Source organism: Rhinopithecus roxellana, chromosome 5 (assembly GCF_007565055.1).
Source record: "Rhinopithecus roxellana isolate Shanxi Qingling chromosome 5, ASM756505v1, whole genome shotgun sequence".
NCBI classification, from domain to species: Eukaryota; Metazoa; Chordata; class Mammalia; order Primates; family Cercopithecidae; genus Rhinopithecus; species Rhinopithecus roxellana.
Genome location: NC_044553.1, coordinates 69713471 through 69736899, shown reverse-complemented (window position 1 = coordinate 69736899; position 23429 = coordinate 69713471). Strand labels below are relative to the sequence as shown.

Below are 23429 nucleotides of genomic sequence, written 5' to 3'. Positions count from 1 at the left end.
TTGCTTCCCTGTCTCTAAAATGGCTTAGTTACCTATAATTAAGAAACTACTATGCCATGGGACAGTAGGTTCTTACCAATTATAGGTAACCTCTTGAGCCAGCCCTGTGAGTTGTATACTCGAAACAAAAAGAAGTATAGTAATGATTGAACCTTCAGAATTGAGTATCTCAACAGTTGGCTGTTGGCTCTTCTTCCTTCTGCTGTTCCCATCTCCTACTTTCCTTTTTTTTTTTTTTAAAGATGGAGTCTCACTCTGTCGCCCAGGCTGGAGTGCCGTGGCTTGGTCTCAGCTCACTGCAACCTCCACCTCCTGGGTTCAAGTGATTCTCCTGCCTCAGCCTCCTGAGTAGCTGGGATTATAGGCACCTGCCATCATTCCCAGCTAATTTTTGTATTTTTAGTAGAGACAAGGTTTCACCATGTTGGCTAGGCTGGTCTCGAGCTCCTGACCTCAAGTGATCCATCCACCTCTGCCTCCCAAAGTGCTGGGGGCATTAGCCACTGCGCCCGGCCCTGTTTTCCTATTTTTAATGTCATTGTTCCCTTCTCTCAAGCCTTGGTACCATGTTTCCAAACTCTTGTTCTCCTTTCCTTGGTAAACTTTATTTTGTCTTTTCCATTGTCTCTATTAGGTACCTGATAATTAGGACATTGTGAGCCTAACATTGAAAAGCAGCTCCTGTTGTCATAATTGTTAATATTTTATACATTCTATTGCTCTATATTATATTCAACTGTGCATTTGCTTGCTACTGTTGCTTTCACTATTCTAATATGTGTAAAAGATCAGCATATTCCCTGATGTGTTAGAAAAGATTCTCCTCGTTTATGTTAGGAGGGAGGCATTTTCTATGGTGAGCCACAATACACTGAGCTACAATACACTCACCTTTCTCTTATTGTTGTTGCTGTAGAACTAAGATCACTAACTTCTCTTAGGAAGATGCTTAGGTAACCATGATGACCCCAAACCATAACCCTGATGAACATACTAAGGAGACCTCTAGGGAAGGAGGATTTAGGCAAGTTCATTTTAGTTCCATCTAGAAAAGGAGTGGTATCAGCACAGTAAAGCTGACCAGTAGATACTGTGGTTTTTCTCCGTGAGCCTAGTAAACAGTGCTTTGGGCACTGGCACCAGCACTCCGAAATGCCACCACCTGTGTGGTGACAGGGAGCCCTGTATAGCCTGTGCTACTTGTGTAATGTGAACCAAGGCCCCCAGTGGGTTGTGAGAAAGCTGGAATCAATCCATCCTTTCTTCCTTCCCTCCCTCTCTCCCTCCCTGTTTCTCCCTTCCCCGTTTCTCCCCTCCTCCTTTTTTGTTTTAGACTGCTTGTAATCAGCCAGATCTGAATCTTCAGTTTACATGCTCTTTCCTGGTTTGGCCCCACTTCTCTATGATAGTCCGAAAAAAAGGAAAATGAAAAGGAAGGTACCTGTTCCAGCTCTTGGTAGGTAGGCAGTCTGAGGTGACGGAGCTCCTCTGATTTTATGAGGGAGTCTTTATTCTCCCACTTGACAAAAGCCCGCTTTCTGACCAAGACTGGGCTAGGACATGGAGAGGTGGGGCTGGGAAGCACATAAAGAGTATCCTGGGCTGTCTTCCTTGGGGAAGATAACACAAAGGGACCTGAAGGGCTCTCACTGCCAATCCAAGGCTGTGATTCAGTCTGGGTGGCCTTGTGGACAACAGTCCTCTTCAGCCGAAGAGAAATCTTCTGTGAGGACACTCCCATCAGCATGATGGTCCGATCCTTACTCTCCTCAGCGTGTTCCACAGCCTCCCCATTAGGGAATGTAAAAGGTCCTTCCTCAGGTGCTGTAGGAAGATACAGGACATGCTAGTACTCTGGCTCAGGAAAGCAGAGACTCAAGACTGAGACATTAGTTTCAATGCGACCTTCCTTATTGTTACAGGAGTTCCATATGTTCAAAGAGGACCCATTTTCAGGCACCCAATTTAGGGGGTAAGTGAGGGCTGAAATCCAGGGGCTTTGCTGGCCAAGACATGGCCACTGGTGTCAAGCTACATCCACCCTGAGAAAGAGCATCTTCTGTTTGCACACGGGTTGCGTAGAGGGTTTCTGTTTTTGGAGGTAAGTTGAAGCCCCTGCCTCAGTGCCATAGAGTTTCATAAAATAAAGAGAATAAGAACAATATATAGACAGAAATGCTCCACACATACTTTTTTTTGACTCTGAAATTTGGGAGCCCTCAGCATTCGTGTCTCAGTCCTGATATAGATACCCTCTAACAGATAAGAACTCTCTGGGGACCCGTTTGTACAATGGGCACAGCTTAACCATGAGAAGGAAGTTTTAGCTTTGTGGAAATGTACCTTAAAATGTATTGCACTTGTTTGATACTGAAAGGAAAAAGGTAAGTTTCTCTGGTTTTCTTCAACTAAGACCCACTACCCAGGACCCAGCTTAGTAATGTTAGCCATAAGAAGTAATGTCCTGGAAAAGTAGAGTAAGAACAGATGTATTTGAGGTGAGTGATAGATAGGCTTTAAGATAAGCTGCAGATCATCTCAGTTTACTTTTTGGAAAGACTCAGCAGTAATTAAAACATTGGATAGTCTGACTTTGAAGACACTAGAGTATAGTCAAGATGGCTTTAAAAAACAACAAAAAAAGTCTAATTAGTATTTGACCAGAATCAACCAGTTGTAAAATTAGAAATCTTACAAAGATCCTAGTTTAACTCTTGCCAAAGAGAACATAAATTAACATTTAATATTTATCCAATAAAGCTCAAAATTGTAATTACATAGTTATTTAAGTGCTCAAATATTTAAATTGTTATGGTTACCCTAAAATAATTATTGTCTTTTTTGGAGGAGTGTTATGGGTGATGATTTTTTCTATCTCCATTTTCCAACTTTTCTGTAATACAGTTATATATTCCTTTTACCAACATAAATTGTCAAATTATGAATATAATCCCGTCCATTACTTAGGTTGAATTCCTAGACATACAGGGAGCTTGGGACAGAAATTTGGGCACTATACACTTTGAGGAGCAAAAGGAAAAAAGCAATAAGAACAAAAAGCAGGCCGGGCGCGGTGGCTCAAGCCTGTAATCCCAGCACTTTGGGAGGCCGAGACGGCCGGATCACGAGGTCAGGAGATCGAGACCATCCTGGCTAACACGGTGAAACCCAGTCTCTACTAAAAATACAAAAAATTAGCCGGGCGAGGTGGCGGGCACCTGTAGTCCCAGCTACTCGGGAGACTGAGGCAGGAGAATGGCGTAAACCCGGGAGGCGGAGCTTGCAGTGAGCCGAGATCCGGCTACTGCACTCCAGCCTGGGCAACAGAGCAAGACTCTGTCTCAAAAAAAAAAAAAAAAAAAAAAAAAAAAGAACAAAAAGCAACAGCAAGCCCTTCAAATTGCAGGAAGAGTCCTGAGAGACCACAGTGTTATAGAAATTAGGAGAGGTACAAGTTTCAAGAATGTGAAAGTTGATAAGACTGAGAAAGATAGTAATGGGCTAAAAGAAATCACTGGAAATTTTGATTTGATAAGCAGATACCATCTCAGACAATAATGAGGTGGAAACTAAGAATGGATGATATCCAATAGTCATTTTTGCCATTATAAATAGACCTTGACTTTTAGCAACTTTATAATAATATAGTAATTTTCATTTTGTTGCCCATGATACATGTATGTTTATCCTACCTGTTGGTCTACTTCCTGAAAATTACTTATCTTACCAGTGTGGGGCAGGGTTTGGAGCAAGAGGAGAGATGGCCTGGAGAGGAGAAATCTCTAACAGCAGTCCCTTCAGGGATTCCTTTTTGAGGTCTCAGGTTCAGGCTGTTCTCTGCTACCTTTGCCACTTGAAAATCTGCATTTTATGTGACAGAATTGTGGTGCCCTAAGGTTATGTGTAACTCTGAAAATACAGAGCGCATGAATGAAATATAGGGTACAGGCCTATTTTTCACAATGGTGTTTGTGATTTTTGTTAAAAGTTGAACATCAAATCCTTAGTTGATTAGCATATTCTTTCTAAGACCCTGAGAGGATTTTTTTCCCCCTAAGAACAAAACATCCCAAAAGTTTGAAGTCAGCCTGTGTTTAGATATAGATAGTGAGGGGAAGGATTTAGGAAGACAGCAGAAAATTTGTACTTGGCTGATGTGATAAAAAGGAATGTGCATTTCTTAAATGGAAGTAAAGCACTAAAGCTTTGATCTAATTGATCAACAAATGCATATTGATATATACTACTGCACATTAGAAATGCTTCAAATGCAGAATGTATACTATATGGACTTAAAGTTTTCTCTAGGCATCTGTTGTAACTATAGTGGCCTTACCACTTTAGGGAGCTTATTTCAAAAGAGTAATGATATTAACATATGGTACATAGGTGTTAAACCCAATTTTAAGTGCTTTATATAAATAAACTCATTTATTATTTCCCTTTTTGGTTCTAATTAGAAGTTACATGGCTTCTTATATTAAACTGGCAGTAACCTAATAAGCATTGGATTTTTGCTGAAGACCTGTATGTTCTTCAGTTAGTCAAGGTGATCAGTGTTTTGACATGCTGGCTAGCCAGCCAGCCCCGAGATCAGGGCCTAGTACAGCACTATGAAGCCTTGTGCCCCAACCCTCCCCAACAAGCCCTTCATGTTACTCTTTTTAAAGTAGCTCCTCATTTTATCATATAGACAGGCACTTGTCATTTAAGACTCTCTAGACTGTCTGATTTTTCTACTTCATCTCTTACCTAAACCGCCTTAACACCTTTTTTGTTGTTGTTGTTCACTATCTCAAGAGTACTAGAGCTGTTCTGCCCTTGGCCTTTTGCTCCTACTGTACATCCTATCTGGAATGTGCTCTGCCCTCCTCCCATAACTTAATTCTACCCTTCCTTCAAGACTTAGCTGAAATTCCACCTTCTGCATAAAGTCCCAACAGCCCCAGCACAGCGATCTCTCTGCTATGTCCTCCTGTCATTTGCTGTCACTGCAACCTATTTGGTTCTTAGCATGTACTCTTGCATTGTTTCTAAACTGCTCTATATTTATATATTATCTTCCCCCTAACTAGAACTACTCCATGAAGACAGAGACAGGCTGTTCTGCTTCTTTGCACTTTAGATCTGGGGCATCTCAAACATACTTAAAGTCATTTCCTTATTGTACTGTTGTTTGCATTTTAACATAAGTGAATTTGCTAGTTTATTTCTTGAATGTTGAATGTTTTGGCTTAGTCCTAGGATTTTTCTTGTATGATTTGGAATTTTAATCTGCAAGCTCCACTTGAGTGGGAGTTTTGCCCCCCGCCCTTCCTTTCTATATTTAGCCTTCTGTTTCTAGAATTTCAACAATTATCTGCTACCTGGCCCCTCAGGGTCCTCCAGACTAGGACCTGGTCTTAAATTGATGGCTTGGGGCTCCTCTCCTGTAGAAAAATTGGGGATATCATAGACAGTCACTCAGCTAGTAGAAGACTGCCTGTGGCTAAGTCTGCTTCCTGCTGCGAAGTGATAGTCACAGTTTTTTAAGCATTGGATTTTTCCTTCTCAATTTTAAGCAGTAAGTCTGGTTCTGGACACCTTTCATGCATAGGTGGTCTCTGTTACTATGCAGCAATCAAATTCGCAGTTGCCTCTACTTGCTTCTAGACATGCAGCCAAGCAGACCAGTAGCTTTCACATCTACTCCTTGCTGTGTGTTTCTAGTACATGTCTGACCTGTGAGATATGTGTCTTTGTTTTTGAATGCACTATGCCTTTTAATGTTATTTATATACTTTGTATGTTAATTTACGTTATATATACACACACATACATATGCATGTACATACATATTCTCCCTATCACTGTTTTGGGTTTGGAGCTGGGGATAGGTTGGGATAGTTAACTGTTAACTTGAGGGACTGTCCTGGACAGAAGTCAGTATCTGTGCTTGGTGTAGGTGCTCAGTAAGTACCTGCTGATTTTATGCCTAACTAGGACTCTGCTGTTCTCACACCTCAAGTCTGAGACATAGGCATGGAGCTAAAATCTAAAACTGGGGGAGGAGTCAGCCCTGGCCTAGCTGTTGAGGTTAAATTTAAACTCAAACATAGAGTCATGAGGTAATCTTTCCTCCTCTAAAACTTTTCCCTTCCTACTTCACTTTCCGAGATGAATGTTCCCAGTGCCTACTTACCATGGAGCAGATCTTTGGCTCCCAGTGAGCAAAGGTTGGACACTGGCCCCACAGAGGTGTTGTTCTCTGTGGGAGCTACTGGGTTCTTGGCTCGCTTCTTGCACTCAAACACAACCAGATCTTTGCACTGTTTGTGGCAGTTCATCCCGCAGTCTGTGGACAAGACATCTTGGGTCAAGAAGTCTTTCACTTTTCTCTCTTCCCCAGTGTGTCTCACAACCAAATTCATGCAGTGCTTTCTTGTCACATGTGTCTGTTCTATCTTCTGGAGCTAAGACACAACATTCCTAATGAAGCTAGCATTCTTCTCACTTGGTGAAGCCCAGAGCTCACACTCTTAATGTAGCCCTTATCAGTGAGTCTCAGCATCAGAAGCAGTATCCTGATACCTTGGAGGGAAGAGATGGTGTCCTGGTATCCCACACATTCTGCCTACTCTAGTGAGACCCTCTGGAAACGCTCAGCTGTTAGGTCTTATTTTCTTTCTTGCAGAAAAAGGTTTCCTTTCTTTCATTCCTGAATTCTCCTAGTCACAAGGAAGGACAGTTACATCCTGAATGATGAAGGACCTTTAGTAATCATTTATCTTCTGTTCCAGAAGAGATTCTACCCTTTTCACTGGGGACCCATCCTTCCTTGACTATATGGGAGCACCATCTCCTACCAGCCATCCCTGTTGTAGGCCGGCATCAACAGAAAGTGGATTTGATAAAGGGAAACTGCCTAACTGTGCATCCGGGCACTTCTCTCTTCGGTGTGGTGGTCATTCACCAAGGGTGTCCTAGGAAACCACTTTGGGGATGAGACTCTGAACTCTGCTGAGAAGTTGTTGACTAAATGGACAACTACTATGGGTAAAAAAAACTAAAACTAGAGATGGGACTCTTAAGACCAGGTGATATGGTTTAGCTCTGTGTCCCCATCCAAACCTCACCTTGTAGTGCCCACATAATCCCCATGTGTCATGGGAGGGATCCGATGGGAGGTAATTGAATCATGGGGCAGTTACCCTCATGGTGTTCTCATGATAGTGAGTGACTGCTCATTAAATCTGAGGGCTTCATAAGGGCTTTTCCCCCTTTTGCTCAGCACTTCTTCCTGCCACCATGTGAAGAAGGATATGTTTGCTTCCCCTTCTGCCATGATTGTAAGCTTCCTTAGGCCTCACCAGCCCTGTGGAACTGTGAGTCAATTAAACCTCTTTCCTTTATAAATTACCCAGTCTCAGGCAGTTCTCTATAGCAGCGTGAGAATGGACTGATATACCAGGAAAAGCAGTTAACAATATTGAGTCTTACCTTTACATCGATATCCTTGTTTGATCACTCCCCAGAGCTATGAAACAAGAGACAGAATGTACCACATGTCATTCCTCCATCTGGTGTGAAGCTACAAGGTGACATTCCTTTATTTTCCTTCATTCTACTCTCTAGCTCAAGTGGGAAGGAAACCTCATTTATCTCTCATGTCTTGTCCCTTCTGACCTTAAATTAAACATGAGAAGAGTTTATGGTGATCAAAGTTTCTCAAGAAGCAGTTTTTTTTTTTTTTTTTTTTTTTTTAAGAGTCTTGCCTGGTTGCCCAGGCTGGAGTGCAGTGGTGCGATCTCGCTCACTGCAACCTCCACCTCCTGGGTTCAATCAATTCTCCTGTCTCAGCTTCCCAAGTAGCTGGGACCACCAGGCATGTTCTACCACACCTGGCTAAATTTTTTTATATTTTAGTAGAGACGGGTTTTCATCATGTTAGGCAGGCTGGTCTCAAACTCTGGGTCTCAAGTGATCCGCCTGCCTTGGCCTCCCAAAGTGCTGGGATTACAGGCATGAGCCACCATGCCTGGCCCTCACTAGCAGCCTTATGACTCAGACATTTTCTAGAAATGGATGAATCATCGACCAAACAGGTTCCTCAGGACTCCAAACTGACAAGGATATAGAGCCTTGCATCTGGACCTGGGTTTAGGGGGAAACTATTGGTCAGGAGTGGAACGGAGGAGGGGCATAGCCCATATCATCTCCTAAAGACAGAAGGTATCTCATATGTCTTTGTTATAACACTTGAAACAGCACATGAATATTATACTTTAAAAGTATATCCCTAATTCAGCATTTCTGGTACCATTTATCTAAGGCCTCATGCAGTAGAAAAGAAAAAACAATCAGGAAGAAGGGAGAGACAATGAGTGCAGATAAAAACCACACGCTTGAGCTCTAGGTTATTCTAGGTGTCTGTTTGGGCTCCAGGCTGGGATGGGTTTATAAGGATTGTGAGGTCTGTGCCTGTCTTCGTTAAAGTAGCCCACACTCTTCCCCAAATTCAACCCTGGAGCACCCTAAGAAGAACTTACAAATCCAGCACAGTTGTCACAAAAAGTGGGCTTCAGGTAGGTGGTCTCTTGGAAGTTGTGAGGAAAGCCCAGGCCCAGCTTGGAATAGATTGAGCTGGCTCGCATGAAGTAGGCTGTGATCTCATCCCTGCTGATGAGGCCTTCCCTGCCAGCAAATGACCAAGGCAAGGATGTGAGTATAAGGGGCATGGAGGCACGTAGCAAGGGGGGCTTCTAGCCTTAGAAACTCACCTTTCTTTTTATCCTCAGTGGTAATATGGTATGTGCTACCTCATGATTACTTCCATGGGCCCTACTCTTAACAAGGATACAAGATGACATGTGGTAAGTAGGTGAGGCAGCATTAGTCATTTCCACAGAGGTGTTCTTTGGCCAAACTAGGTTTTCCTAACTAACTTGACCACTATCTATAAGACTTGAAAAAGAAACAATGTAAAATGTACATGTGTATAGGGAGGGAAATGTCTTATGCTACAGTTTCTGACTTTAGACAGTACCTAACTGGAACCCACTAACCATACAATTGGTTTCCTATAGAGAACCAAGATAGAATTTATTTAACCTTGAGAAAAGTAAATATGCAAAGTATGAATAAGTATTAGTTGATTTCCAAAATCTGTAATGACAAAGCAAGAAGGAAGTCTAAACTTCTTTCTTTATAGTTGACTATTTCTAAAGTGGCAGATTTATGGAATGTTCAATTTGGGATTTGTGTGTTTTGGAGATGGGGTTTCGCTCTTGTGGCCCAGGCTGGAGTGCAGTGGCATGATCTCGGCTCACTGCAACCTCTGCCTCCCGGGTTCAAGCAATTGTCTGCCTCAGCCTCCCGAGTAGCTGGGATTACAGGTGCCCACCACCACACCCGGCTAATTTTTGCATTTTTAGTAGAGAGGGTTTCACCATGTTGGCCAAGCTGGTCTTGAACTCCTGAGCTCAGGTGAGCCGCCCACCTCGGCCTCCCAAAGTGTTAGGATTACAGGTGTGAGCCACTGTGCCCAGCCCAGAATATTTTTTAAAGCATGCATATTTTATGGTCTGTTCTTAAGTGATCGCAGCAGCAACACATCTGAGTTTTCAAATGCTTCTAGTGACATACCTATAAGCCTATTCTCACCAATGGGCTCATAACCACATCTTCCTATGTACAAATCCTCACCTGTCTTTGTCCATCACACAGAAGGAAAATGGAAAACTCGCAGCAATCTTTTCAAATTCTTCCTGAGAAATGTATCCATCCTGGTCGTGATCATAGTTCTTGAAGACAGACTGTGAAAAAGGAGTTTTTTTGGTGATTACTAAAGAGAAACCAGCCTTCTCTCCCTTTAGGTCAGATGACGAAGAGCTGGGGCAGTTGGATAAAAGCTTTTAATAACCTGAACAAGAGGAACAGGGAAACCTGCTCCTTTAGCTGTGGCAAAGATGTGGCAGGTCACATCTCAGGCCTTTGCTGGTAGCAGCATCTGGAGGGTGGCCATGTACTTTAAATCATTAGCACACCAATTATACTGTCATGCTGGCTACTCCTAGTTCACTACATAGAGGATGTTCTCCCTTCACTCTACCCTTTTTTTCATCACTCATCTCCAGTTGCATCTTCTTTGAGAAGCTTCTACAGACAGCCCAGTTGGAAGTGCACTGTCCCCACTCTTAATCCTCTTGTTTCTCACTGTTATGCTCTTAGTTTTCTGTTGTTACACGGGAGTTGTCCACGAGGATAAATGCAGAAGTATGAGATTGTATACCCCTTCCTCAGCAATTAGCACAGAGAATTGAATCAAGCAGTACAAAATGTTTCAGTTTTAGGTTTACTGTATTATCCTTTACTATACCCAAATGTATCCCATTACTTCTGTACTCCTAAATCAACTGACAACCTTTAAACATATGCTCTTCTGCTAGGTCTTTAAGGGGAGGCACAACTGCTTTCATATGATGCCAGTGTGTGTTGTCAAAATGTAACTTCTGAATTGTTCTAAAGCCACAGTAAGAGAAGTAAGTGGTTCCTTTCAAGTTTCTTGCCTTCATATTTCCACCATTGTGCTCTCCTCTCCCCTTTGCCCCACATACAAAACTGAGCCAGGCAGTGCCTTGCTTTTGTGTGCTGAAACACCGCCGTACTTACATCCACCATCCTCTGGACGTGTTTGCTAATGGTCTTTGGATCAGGTTTGGGAGATACTCCAGAAGCCCAGTCCACTACTACTGGTGGCTTTGAAGGTGTTAGTGGCTAAAATGAAATATTTAGAGAAATCCTCATGACTACAATGCAGTATTATAACCTGTAGCTCCTTCTTTTCCCACTACCTGACAGTTATATTTATGGACACTATTCAATTATGTTCAGTGGCAAGGAGCAGAGAACCCACAGGCAATTGAAATCTACTAATAATTTTGGCTAACAAGGTATTGTGCTTTACAGTTTCCAGAGTGTTCTTCACATACATTATCTGCAGCTACAGATAATTTGAAATTCTCAATCTGCCTGAGTTGCAATTCCCTTTCCATTAAACCTTTTGTCAGAGCTATCAACAAAGAGTAAAGTGGATCATTTATGCTTCCTCTCTATTCTCCAGTCACTCTGCAGTAGAAATGTGAATAAGGAAAAGCCTAGCTAAAAGGCAGGAAGACACAAGAAAAATAATCTGAAGCTTGGACAAGCTCTTTTCTAAATACAGTCATGCATCACTTAATGACTGGGATATATTCTGAGAAATGTGTCATTAGTGATTTTGTCATTGTGTGAGCACCACAGTGTGTACTTACACAAAGCTAGATGGTATCGCCTGCTACACACCTAGGCTATACGGTATAGTCTACTGCTCCTAGGCTACAAACCTATACAGCAGGTTATTATGCTCAATACTGTAGGCAATTGTAACAATGGTATTTGTGTATCTTAACATATCTAAACATAGAAAAGGTAAAAATATGGTATAGAAATTTTTTTTAATGGTACACCTGTATAGGGCACTTAACCATGAATAGAGCTTTCAAGACTAGAAATTACTCTGGCAAGTCGTGAGTGGTGAGTGGATGTGGAGGCCTAACATTACTGTATGCTCCTATATACTTTATAAATACTGTACGCTTAGACTACACTAAGTTTCTTAAATTTTTTTCTTCAATGATAAATTATTTTACTGTAAAAGCTTTTAATTTTTTTAACTTTTACTCTTTTGTTATGACACTTAGCTTAAAACACATTGTATAGCTATACAAGTTATTTCCTTTGTAGCCATATTCTACAAACTTTTTTCTATTTTAAAAATGTTTAATTTTTTAAAACTTTTTTTTGTTATAAACTAAGGTACAAACAATTAAACACACTGGCCTATGTCTATACAGAGTCAAGATCATCAATATCACTGTCTTCCACTCCACATCTTGTCCCATTGGAAGGTCTTTAGGGGCAGTAACATGCTTGGAGCTATCACCTTCTGAAGGACCTGCCTAAGGCTGTTTTACACTTAACTTTTCTAAGTAGAAGGATTGCACTCTAAAATAATGATAAAAAGTATTATATAGTAAGTGCATAAACCATTGATATTTATTATCAAGTATCAGGTACTGTACATAAGTGTATGACCTAGACTTTTTACAGCTCAGTAGGTTTGTTTACACCAGTATAATCACAGACACAGTGAGTAATGTGTTCTGCTACAATGTCACAACGGTTCTGTCACTAGGCAATAGTAATTTTTCTGCTCCATTATAATCTTAAGGGACCACTGTCATATATGAGGTCTATCACTGACCAAAATGTCATTATGTGGTGCATGACTGTATTTGAAACTTGGCCCAAATTAAAATCTCTTTGAAAAAACAGAATGTACCCTTTCCATTGAAATGCCTCTAACCTGAAAATGGAATCTACCAAATATCTTCAGTCGAATCTTTCATTACAATAGAATGCTAGAACTTGATCTTTCTATGTGGAGGAGTGCAATTTAGCCACCCCAATACACGAGCTGGATTTCTTAAGTGTGGGTAACTCTCTTCCCTTGAGTAGCACTTGTTTTAGGGTTTGGAAACTTCCCAGGAGACTGAAATGATTTTACTTGCCTGTGGGAGGGCAGGGCAGATAACCTGTGAAGTTCCTACTGCGGGCAGTGCCAGGACTGTGTACTATTTTGAGGACTTCTCAGCATAGGAGGTCAAAAGACTCAGCAGACTGTTCTTTTCACCCAGAACATTACAGGAAAATGGGGCTTTTCTATCTACCAACCCGAAAATCTTCAGAAATTTAGCTTCTGATTAGTATGCATATTACTCTCATTATCATCAATGAATCAGAAAAGAAATTTATGTGGGGACGCTTCTTAATGGGAAGGGGATGTCACTCTGGTGCACAGTAGTATCTTCCTTCTCTACTTTGTAAACCACTGACTGATTCCACCACACCTGGCGGTCTGATGATATAGTTATTTACTGTTCACTAGTTATTCACTGGTTACACATTAGGCTTATCTCTTCAACTACATCACAGCTTTTTAATGGACAGCAACTATTCCTCAGACATATGTTGAAAAGTTTTCTCTGTTCCTAGCATAAAGTTGAGCACTTAAGAAAAACAGTATACTTATTAAACGGAACCGAAAGTCTGTTCCTGAGGATGAATGAATTCGAGGAGAAGCTTGTAAAGCACCTGTTACATGTGGAGTCTTAACATGAAAAACTCACTGGAGCTCTGTGGTTCCTTGGTTCCCGGGCATAGGAAAGCTCATAGATTTCATCCTCAGTGTAGTAGAGATCCAGGGATAGCTGCGGATCAAAGCAGAACAGGGTTCATTGCTAAGATGCTGTTTGCCTCTCCCATGACTGATGGTTCTTTCTTGGATTATCCTTGCCAGTAGTTTACTCTTTTAGGCTCTAAACAGTTTGTTTTTAAAATTCACAAAACAGGTATAACACCTACTACTGCAATAGGGCAAGCATTACTTCTTTCTCATTAAAATGTTTTTAAATTTTGAACATATCTCAGGAGGCTCTCTTTTTAACTATGATTTAAATCTAAGCCTCTATATAGAGCTTAGGCCAAAGGCCTTGTCTGGACAGATGACCAATACATCACTTGTTCTCTCTCAAAGCAGAAAGATGATCTAAAAGGATGGTGTGTATGGTCTGAGACTATTAAATTTGAGTCCAACAATAAAATTCAGTTTAAATGGTAAGACCTATTAATTGCTATTAAGAGTTAATGAGTCTGGGTGCATGGTGGCTCATGCTTGTATTCCCAGCATTTTGGGAGGCCAAGGCAGGTGGACTGCTGGAGCTCAGGAGTTTGAGACCAGCCTGGGCAACATGGCAAAACCCTGTCTCTACAAAAAATACAAAAGTTAGCCGGGTGTGGTGGCATGTGCCTGTGGTCCCAGCTACTCAGGAGGCTGAGGTGGGAGGATGGCTTGGACCTGGAAGGCAGAGGTTGCAGTGAGCTGAGATTGCACCACTGCACTCCAATCTAGTTGATAGAGACAGACCTTGTCTCCAGAAAAAAAAAAAAAAAGAAAGAAAAGAAAAAGAGTAAATGAGTTTCCATATATCTTAGAACTATAAAATTTTAGAAGAGAAGTCCTTAGGAATAATCTTATTCTTAACCTTGAGTCTATGGATAGGCTTCAAGGAGTTCAGAACTTGAAATTACATGCATATTTAAAAATATATGGCTTATAGGCCAGGCACAGTGACTCACGCCTATAATTCTAGCACTTTGGGAGGCCGAGGTGGATGGATCATGAGGTCAAGAGATCGAGACCATCCTGGCCAACACGGTGAAACCCCATATCTACTAAAAATACAAAAAACTAGCCGGGCGTGGTGGCAGGCACCTGTAGTCCCAGCTACCGGGAGGCTGAGGCAGGAGAATGGCGGGAACCTGGGAGGCAGAGCTTGCAGTGAGCTGAGATGGCGCCACTGCACTCCAGCCTGGGCAACAGAGTGAGACTCTGTCTCAAAAAAAAAAAAAATATATATATATAATATATAGAAATATATTTTTATATAAATATATTTATATATAATATATAAATATATAATGTATAAATATATAATATAAATATATAACAAATATATATTATATATAAATATATGATATATAAATATATATATGGCTTATGTACATTTTTCTGGGAAGAGGGTTCACAGCTTTCATCACAAGATTTATAATCCAAAGAATGTTAAGATTCAGTGCATGTTTTTACAAGTGATGTCTGAGGCACAGACTTGCCAAGGTCCCCTGGCTAATAAGTGAAGGCTAGGATCACACGCCAGCTGGTGTGAAGCCCAGGGTTCTATAGCAATGCTGCTGTGAGGCAGAAAGAGGTTATGATCATTATTCTACTCCCCAAAAACAGCAGGTTAAAAACTGTATAACTAGAACTGGAAGAGAAGTTAGAAGTCATCCCAGAGACTAATCCCTCTGAGGAGAGGAATCTTAGAGGGTTATATGTCCATAGTCACACAGCTGGTGACCTACAGAACTGCAGGTCTGGAAGGGAGTTCATCTGATCTCACCCCATACTCAAGATGCAAATCCTGGTCTCCCACACCACTGACAAGTGTTCATCTACCCTTCACTTGAATATCTCCAAAAGCAAAGATCTAAGCCAGGAACCAAATAATAACTCTGGGTGTTTTTTGTTTTTTCACTTACTGCCTGCCCTTTTTATGAGAGCACATTCATTCTCTTCATCTTTTACGAAGACTTGTGTCCTAATTTGCCATCAGCTCCTCCCAGAGAGCTTAGGACTGCTTTTGTAGGGGTAGTGAAACAATCCTAGAAGTCTGAAGGGCATAGCCTCTAGAGTCCCACCACCTGGGTCTGTATCAAGCCTCTGCTACTTAATAATGTGTGGTCTTCTGGCAAGGTATATCTTTGTGCCTTAGTAGCCCTATCTATATGTTGGAGAGAATAATAGTATCTGCTTCATAGAGTGAGGATTAATAGCTAATATTTGGTAAGGTGTATAGAATGACACCTGGCACGGAGAAGGTGCTTAGTAATTGTTCTCCTGTGTGAACCTCACCGTCAGCAAGTGTACCAAGTCCTTGTTGGCCTCCAAGGGTGGGGCCACCTCTTGCAGCTGGACCAATTCACTGATATGATTATACAGGGCCAGTAGCTTGTGGACATTCACTTTCCCGTCCTCCAGGTAGTCAGGCATGGCTTCATACAGGGAGATGAGGTCCTTGAGATGCACACCCAGAATGGGGATCTTGAAGTCAGTGCACTCTCCATAGGCTCGCCGATAATTGTCATAGTTTCTGGAGGAGGACAGCAGCTCAGTCATCTCACCGAGAACCTACAAAGCAGAACAGACCAATCACAGTACCCGCTAGGTAGTGTGTATTGTCTGTAATGACCACCTTGCATATTTGCATCACCTGCGGTGATCTCATCCCATCCAGAATTTGTTGAGCAGGGGGTAATTCATGTAAACGGTACAGATTATGACTCCCCAATTAAAACCTCAGCTATGTCAAATATCACAGAATATATTTACAAACACAAGATATGATTGAATCTATTATATTACTTAAACATTATAAATGGGGGTTTTATCACTTTTATTTTAAAATGTCTTCTCAAAAATAAGGACCTGATACAAAAATTTAAAAGGTGCAAGAATATGTAGTGAACACTATCCCTCCAACTCCTGTCCCCAAGCCATGTGATTCCTTTCCTTGGTGTCTTAATGCTTCCAGAGACACTGCATTGATTAACAGTTGAAATGTGATGTCAGGAAATGTCGCTGGCATGGGGAAGAGCATGTGTTTTAAGAGTGGAGCTTCAGTAGTCTATTGTGTGTTATTCTCTATGAGGTGCTCGGTGGGCCTTTCAGGATTCTCAGAATGGGCCTGTGACTAGAAAGCAAGTGACATTCCATTCACAGACTAAAACCTTGAACTAAAAAACTGAATAGACCAGATCCATTCCGAGCAAAGGACAGGAGAGAGGACACTAGAGGTTACACCCTGCTTCAACCCTGGAAGTGGGAACGGATGCTCACCAGCACAGAAAGGGAGCAGCCAGATCTGGTTTTCTTTTCAATCACATGTCATTCAAGTCAGCAAGCAGTTCACAGAATCCATTCCCCACGAGTGATAACCAGCTTTCTCAGAAGCAAAGACATGAAGTGACTGTCTGCCAATCATGTTATCATACAACATAAGGAGTCCTCTCTTATCCTTAGGGGGATACAGTCCAAGATGCCTAATTGATGCCTGAAACAGTGCATAGTAGCAAACCCGATTGCTGTCAAGTGGAACACATTTCTGTTCATGTTTTCCACCCACAAATGTAATGCCATTCCCATCATGCACTGTGGCCATAACTTTTGCAGTTTGAAGTGCAAAAGAGAAACTAGAATGAACTTCTTTCCTTTTTCACAATTTCATGGATGCAATTCCTTCTTTCTTAGATCTTAGCAACCTCAGCAATTTTTTTTCTTATTAAGTAAAGAACTTAGAGGAAACACTTTAGGGCTGCTCTCTGGTATATCCAAATTGCCAACATCATTACTCTTGCGCTGTGGGGCCATTATTAAATAAAGTGGGAGTTACTTGAACACAAGCGCTGCAATACCATGACAGTCAATCTGATGACCGAGATGGCTACTTAGTGACTGATACGAAGGAGTCACAGAAAGGATGGAGTGGGATGGCTTAAGATTTCATCATGCTACTCAGCACAGCATGCATTTTTAAACTTATGAATTGGCCAGGCGTGGTGGTTCATGCCCGTAATCCCAGCACTTTGGGAGACCGAGGTAGACGGATCACCTGAGGTCCGAATTTCAAGACCAGCCTGGCTAACATGGTGAAACTCCGTCTCTACTAAAAACACAAAATTAGCAGGGCGTGGTGGCGCACACCTGTAGTCCTAGCTACTTGGGAGGCTGAGGCAGGAGGATTGCCTGAACTTGGGAGGTGGAGATTGCAGTGAGCCGAGACTGCACCACTGCACTCCAGCCTGGGCAACAGAATGAGACTGTCTCAATCAATCAGTCAATCAATCAATAAAATAAAACTTATGAATTGTTTATTTCTGGGATTTTCCATTAAATTTTTTTTGGACTGCAGTTGACCTCAGATAACTGAAACTACGGAAGACAAAACCTCAGATAAGGGGGGACTACTGTAACCCTTTTAGACACAGTGCCCAAACTTAATAAAATTGTGGCCTACAAAATACCATTTCTCCACAGTGAAGAGCTTGGAGTTCTTGGAGTCAGACCCCTTCAAATCACTGGGAGATGGCAAGAGAGCTTCCTCATAAACCTCTACCAATGGTGCAGGTGAGCCCTAGGCATGGAAGGGACTCCCACGACAAGAGTGTAACAGCAAAAATGATAAGAGATATTTTTATTCCCCTCCGAAGGTGAAATCAACAACTTGGGGACTTTTGCTTCAACCCTGGACTTACTAATTCACTATGCAGACCACCCTGAGGGTCAAGTAGCTACTACAGGAAGCACTGCTCTGGGGGACGCCAAGCGGAAGAGCAGCAAGCGCTCTCTTGTAAGCTAAACCGACTCAAAGGCTTCTTAGTCTCTGTGACTGTTTCTCTCTGTCACCTGAGACGCGGGCAATCTTTTCAACTGCTGCGCCTGGTTTCAGCAGAACTGTTAAGGAATGAAGAAGTGACTAAAGATGATGCCCTTTTGATCAGACCACTGGGAAATGGGGGGCCTCCCCAGAGGCCCAGCACTGTGATAACAGATAAAAGACTCCCCAAAAGGGAGCTGAACACCTGGGAAAAACAGATAGGGCAGTGAGCTCCGGTATCTCTCCCTAAAAAGAGAGTTCCTCTTCATGCCTGTTTGGAAAGATCGGGGCTTGAGTACAGTAAGGTCCTCTTACATGAGATGAAAGTGCTCAAAGAGCAGACATTATCTAACCCATGCCATACATTTATATCCTCAGTATATCACAGTGGTTTATATTTTATAACAGCAGCTCCAGCTGGGCTCAGTGGCTCATGCCTGTAATCCCAATACTTTAGGAGGCTGAGATGGGAGGATCGCTTGAGGCCAAGACTTGGAGACGAGCCTGGGCAACATAGGGAGACCTTATCTCTACAAAAATTTTAAAAAATAGCTGGGCATAATGGTGCACACGTATAGTCCTAGGTACTTGCTAGGCTGAGGTGGGAGGATCGCTTGAGCCTAGGAGTTTGAGATTGCAGTGAGCTATGATCATGCCAGCCTATGCTCCAGCCTGGGTGACAGAGCAAGACCCTGTTTCTGTAAAAAAGAGAAACAAGCAAAACAGCCCTATGTCATAAAAGATTAAAGTATATTCTGTAAAATCTAATAATGTAGGAAAATGCACAGGACATTTAAGAAAAATATTCATTAATAAAACATTACATATTACAAAATGGTATCTGAAGAACTCATATCCAATTATCTGGTAAAATTCAACTATCCAGAATGTCATTCTCTAAGGGTTCTGGATAGCTAGGTTTTTAACATATCACTATATAACTACACTCAATGTGCGAACTGACCTATGGTCAACCGAACCACAATTCTCTTTGAGAACACATTTTAGAGCAAAGAGCTGCAGCGAGGGAACCTGTCAAAGATGGTAACTGAATATTCAGTGGCCTGTGCACATGGGAAGAGGCACGCATTGTTTCAACTGGTCCAGCAGGAACGTTTGCAGTGACACTGTGAGGCCAGACAAAATCACAGTTACTCTAAAAAATGTGACTTCTCCATCCTTTGGATTTCCTTAAGGTTTGACTCCCTGCCGCTTAGCCCGGTTGACAAGGGATGGTGTGGTTTGGAAATGCTCTCTGGGCTGTCCCCCCAAGGAGAAAATGTTGGCACACGTCCTGAGAATGCTGCTAAGGGTCCCAGAGAAGACAGTAGCACTGACCTTATTGATTTCATGTGGGACATGCGAACTTGTCTCCTTGAGCCTCGAGATTGAGCTGTGACACAGCCCACCTATCACAGCCATCAGTGTATTGAAGTTCTGTAGTTGGTGGAGCTTCTGTGACACAGAAGACAGATGACAGCAGTCACTGTACATGTCAGTTACATGGGGAGCTTAGAGGCTACCTCTTGTCTCTGTGCCATGAGTCTCCCTTACACTGGTTGAAGACTAGTTATGAAGCATTGCAATTCCCTGTCCATGTCTCCCCTTCTGCTTAATTCGGACTGGTGGATTCCAAATCTGGGAGGTGTTACATCTCTCTCCTTTTGTTGTAGCTGATCTGTGGACCACCTTCTAGATCAGTGCTTTCTTAGAATCACCTAAAGTATTGGTTTAACACAATGGTTTCTGGATCAAACCCAGACATTCTGATTACCTGGATCTGGGGTTAGGCTTGGAGATCTGTACTTTTAATATACCTTTAGTTAATATCAGAGCAGGTGATCCAAGATCAGGGCTGTTGACTTCGAGAAACACTGATCTAGACCATCCAGAGTTGAAGAAAGATATTATTAAGTATAATCTTTTATTTATTTCAAATTTACCAGACTTTTATTTTTGAGGGTAAGGACTTTGCCTTATTTTCCCATGCAATGCCAGTGCCTATGTAGGACAGTAACTGGGACAGAGAAGCTAGAATCTCAGGAACTCAAATATGGGTTCATAGTACCTGTTTTCCTCTTATAAAATGCCCCTCAAACATTAAATGCAGCCATTCAGCACGGCATGGGCTCAAAGACCTAAGACAATTCAGGCTGGTCCAGCTCCAGTAAATCTTAGAACTGCCCTTTCCTTTGCCATGTGGGCCAGACTCGGGAAAATAATGTAGGCTGGTAAGCATCTTTCGAAAAATGTTAAAGATCTAAACAGATCCAAAACTGGATCCTGACCCCTGATATGGCCTGTATGGCCCCCTCCCCTCCACACTGTCCTTGTGTGGAAGAATAGACAAATCACCATATCTAGATCGGGTTGAAGGCACACAATCCTCCCCACCCCCCACCATGGTTCAGGAGGGAAATAAACAGCTCTAACAGGCTAAGCTGGAGGAAAAGGGGATACAAGGTGTACCTCATAGCCCAAGCCAAAAGTCTCAAACCAGTTATTCACCTGAGCCACCTGGATGAACTTGATGAAGACTTCTGCTCGGAGCTGCGGGGTGGGGCGGCTGAGAACCATCAGTTGTACCCACTGGGAGATACCGTTGCACAGAGCAATAGATCTCTCCATGGTGGGGTTTTCCTTCACACAGCTATTTACAAGGTAATTCTGATAATCAGAGAACTGCAGGAAAAGGAAAAAAAAAAAAAAAAAAAAAAAAAACTATCAGTACTGTACTCCGGTATTCCAGAAGATTTAAGGGACAAGTCAGGTCTGCTCAGTTGATGGCTGGGAACTGCCATGGAACAGAGGAGCTCCTGGCCCTTTTCTACTGCATCTTGGCCACCTGCCAACAAGCATGATGGGAGGAAAATCTTTCTTATTCTACCCACAGCGTGATCTCTCTTCATCGAAAGTTATTAGGAATAAGTGGATGTGTAGACACATTAGTTAATCCAAATACTGTCTTTCAGTAGATATTGTTACTAACTGTTCTAAATTCTAAAGAATACAGTACAGAATAAAGATCAGTATTGCTGCAAAGGTTAAGGGAATAAAAGGTAGTTCCCCTGACAAAAACAAATCTTCAGCTGTTTTCTTACCTTAAAAATGTGATCATAAAATCTGCCCTATCTAGGACATAGAATTGTTATGAAGATCAAAGAAGATAATGTGTGAAAGCTTTAACTTTTTAAAGTGCTACATATATGTAAGGTTGCGCTAGTGGAGTAGTTATGAACCTCACGCTAATACAAGCCTGTTTGTATTTCCTTCTCACCAACCTGAACAGAGGCAAATGGAGTACATAAAACGTGGTTAGCTATATGTTCGCTGACCATGGTTTCCCAGCTTGACAATAGCATTGACTATGGTTGACAATGAAACAGCATGTGTAAAACTGGAAATGTCCCTGAAGATCTAGTCTAAATGATGTTTGTAGCTATTGTGTCCCTGTCACAAAGAATCCCTCTGCTCAAATTGTATAACCAAGAGGGAGGCACAGTCTGTTTTGTTCTTCTTCAACATTCCTATGGAAGTCTTTGGTGCTTTTCCCCAATTACTTCCAACTCTTCCCTTTGAAAGAAGGTGTGACCATATGACATAGTTCAGCCAGCAGAACGTTGAGTGGAAGCGATGTAACTTTGGAGGGAAAGATGTAAGAGCTAGTGAATGGTCTGCCTTGTTGCCTTCCCACTGCTGCAGAGATCTTGGAAATTTCTGGCAAGATGAAGCCTCCATCATCTGGGTTCCTGGGGAACTCTGATCAGCCTCTGCTGACCCATGTTAGACATGCAGTGTGACTGAAAAATAAACTTTTGCTTAGTTAAGCCATTGAGATTGTGCAGGAGGTGGGGGGGGGGGGGGGGTTGTTACTACAGTACACCTTAGTTCTGCCTAAGTAGTAAATATATAGATGAGAAGAAGTCACAACCCAAATAAAATAGTTGCAAATTAACTGAGTCCCATTTTACTGTGCTATAGCTGCTGATGGGTGGAAAGCCTATGAGTAGGACCAAAATCGCTCCTTAAGATATATAAAGCAAACATCTTACTGGTTCTAAAAGAAAGTAGCTACAACTTATTGAATACATATATTTTGAAAATATTCATTCAATTAACATATTCCAGTGGATACATTTAATATACCCCTCCCACTATAAATGTAACATTAAATCCACTTTTTTTTAAAAAAAAGAATTATCCCAGTAACATCCTCACTACCCCTGAAGTTTTATAATAAACAGAAGATATCAAATGCCTTTCCGTTCACAGCAGAGATAAATTTCCCTCCAACCTCATGTTGGAGAGAAAACTTGTGTTTGGTAAAATTGTTCAGCACTGTACAGGAAAAACCAAAATGCCCTGAAATAGTCTTCTTTGAAGGGACCATGCCAGTCAAAAGAAATGAAGGTTGAAACTGATGTTTTTACTTGCAAATAGAACACTGCTGAACCCCTGGGGACCCTGGCTGGGATTCCTTGTTCTGCACTGATTTTTCACTTCTGCCTCCACTGATGTGAGCACTGGCATCAAGCAGACATCCTGCAGGCCTGACCAAGCAGCCTGCCAGTTTGACCCCTGCAGAGCTCAGATTTCCTGTGTGATACATGGCTTTTTTCAGTTGCTCTCAGCTCTGACTGCTGTCCTTCCCCCCTTCCCCCGACAGGGGAGGCACTGCCAAATGGGAACTCCCCAGGCAGAGCCTTTCAATTTGGGTCTGGGGTACTGAGGGGTGCAGAGAATGGAGAGTTAATGCTTGGAGAAGTTATTTCCAAATGGAAGCTGGGAGCTTCCTGACTGACTGGCCAAACAGCTGTGTGAAAACAGAAGGGATGTCAACATTATGAATGAAAATGTAAACTATCCTTTGTAACCTGGTTTGCAGGTCTCCTTCCAGACACAACTGAGCTCAATAAATTAGTGGTGACCGACCGAGAGAGGCATGTAGTCCTAGCCTCAGCTCTGACTGTCATCAGCTGTGTCGACCTTGTTTAAGGCAGCCCTCTGGGCCTCCATTCGCTCACCAGAATACCAGCCATTTTAATAAATGGACCCAGCAACTAGGTGGTCTCTATTTTTAGCACGAAGGTGAAGACTGTATCTGTTGGTAGGGTTAGGGGCTAAGTGGAATAAGGGTTTCGTTTCTCAGGAAAGCATATTGGCCAGTGAGGGTCTGTTGGCATCTGACACGTTGACAAGTTCTCTTATATAGAACTAGTGTTCTTTGGGATCACATATGGAGTTTCAAGGATTGCAGTGAGGACAGGATGCACCTGTGTACTCTTTCTGTTCCTGATGATCAACTGAAATCTCTCTTCCTTTGACTCTGCCTAGTTGCCCCAGTCGAAAGGTTAGGGG

At 42.1% G+C, this 23429-nt stretch overlaps 1 protein-coding gene across 5 annotated transcripts in view; it reads right to left on the bottom strand.

Annotated features, from left to right (window-relative positions):
- RASGRP1 (RAS guanyl releasing protein 1) overlaps nucleotides 1-23429 on the bottom strand; it is a 78063-nt gene that overhangs the window by 4511 nt on the left and 50123 nt on the right. For 4 of the 5 annotated variants that reach the window (XM_030929713.1, XM_030929711.1, XM_010359795.2 and 1 more), the window contains 10 exons: nucleotides 20580-20753; nucleotides 19410-19526; nucleotides 15551-15826; nucleotides 13209-13289; nucleotides 10651-10755; nucleotides 9685-9794; nucleotides 8529-8673; nucleotides 7480-7516; nucleotides 6182-6334; nucleotides 1442-1824 (listed from right to left, as the gene is read on the bottom strand). In XM_030929713.1, coding sequence (XP_030785573.1) covers nucleotides 1442-1824; nucleotides 6182-6334; nucleotides 7480-7516; nucleotides 8529-8673; nucleotides 9685-9794; nucleotides 10651-10755; nucleotides 13209-13289; nucleotides 15551-15826; nucleotides 19410-19526; nucleotides 20580-20753 — 1581 coding nt within the window. Of the gene's footprint in view, nucleotides 1-1441; nucleotides 1825-6181; nucleotides 6453-7479; nucleotides 7517-8528; nucleotides 8674-9684; nucleotides 9795-10650; nucleotides 10756-13208; nucleotides 13290-15550; nucleotides 15827-19409; nucleotides 19527-20579; nucleotides 20754-23429 lie in introns of those variants that run through there. The other variant, XR_004057173.1, reaches the window with a different exon arrangement.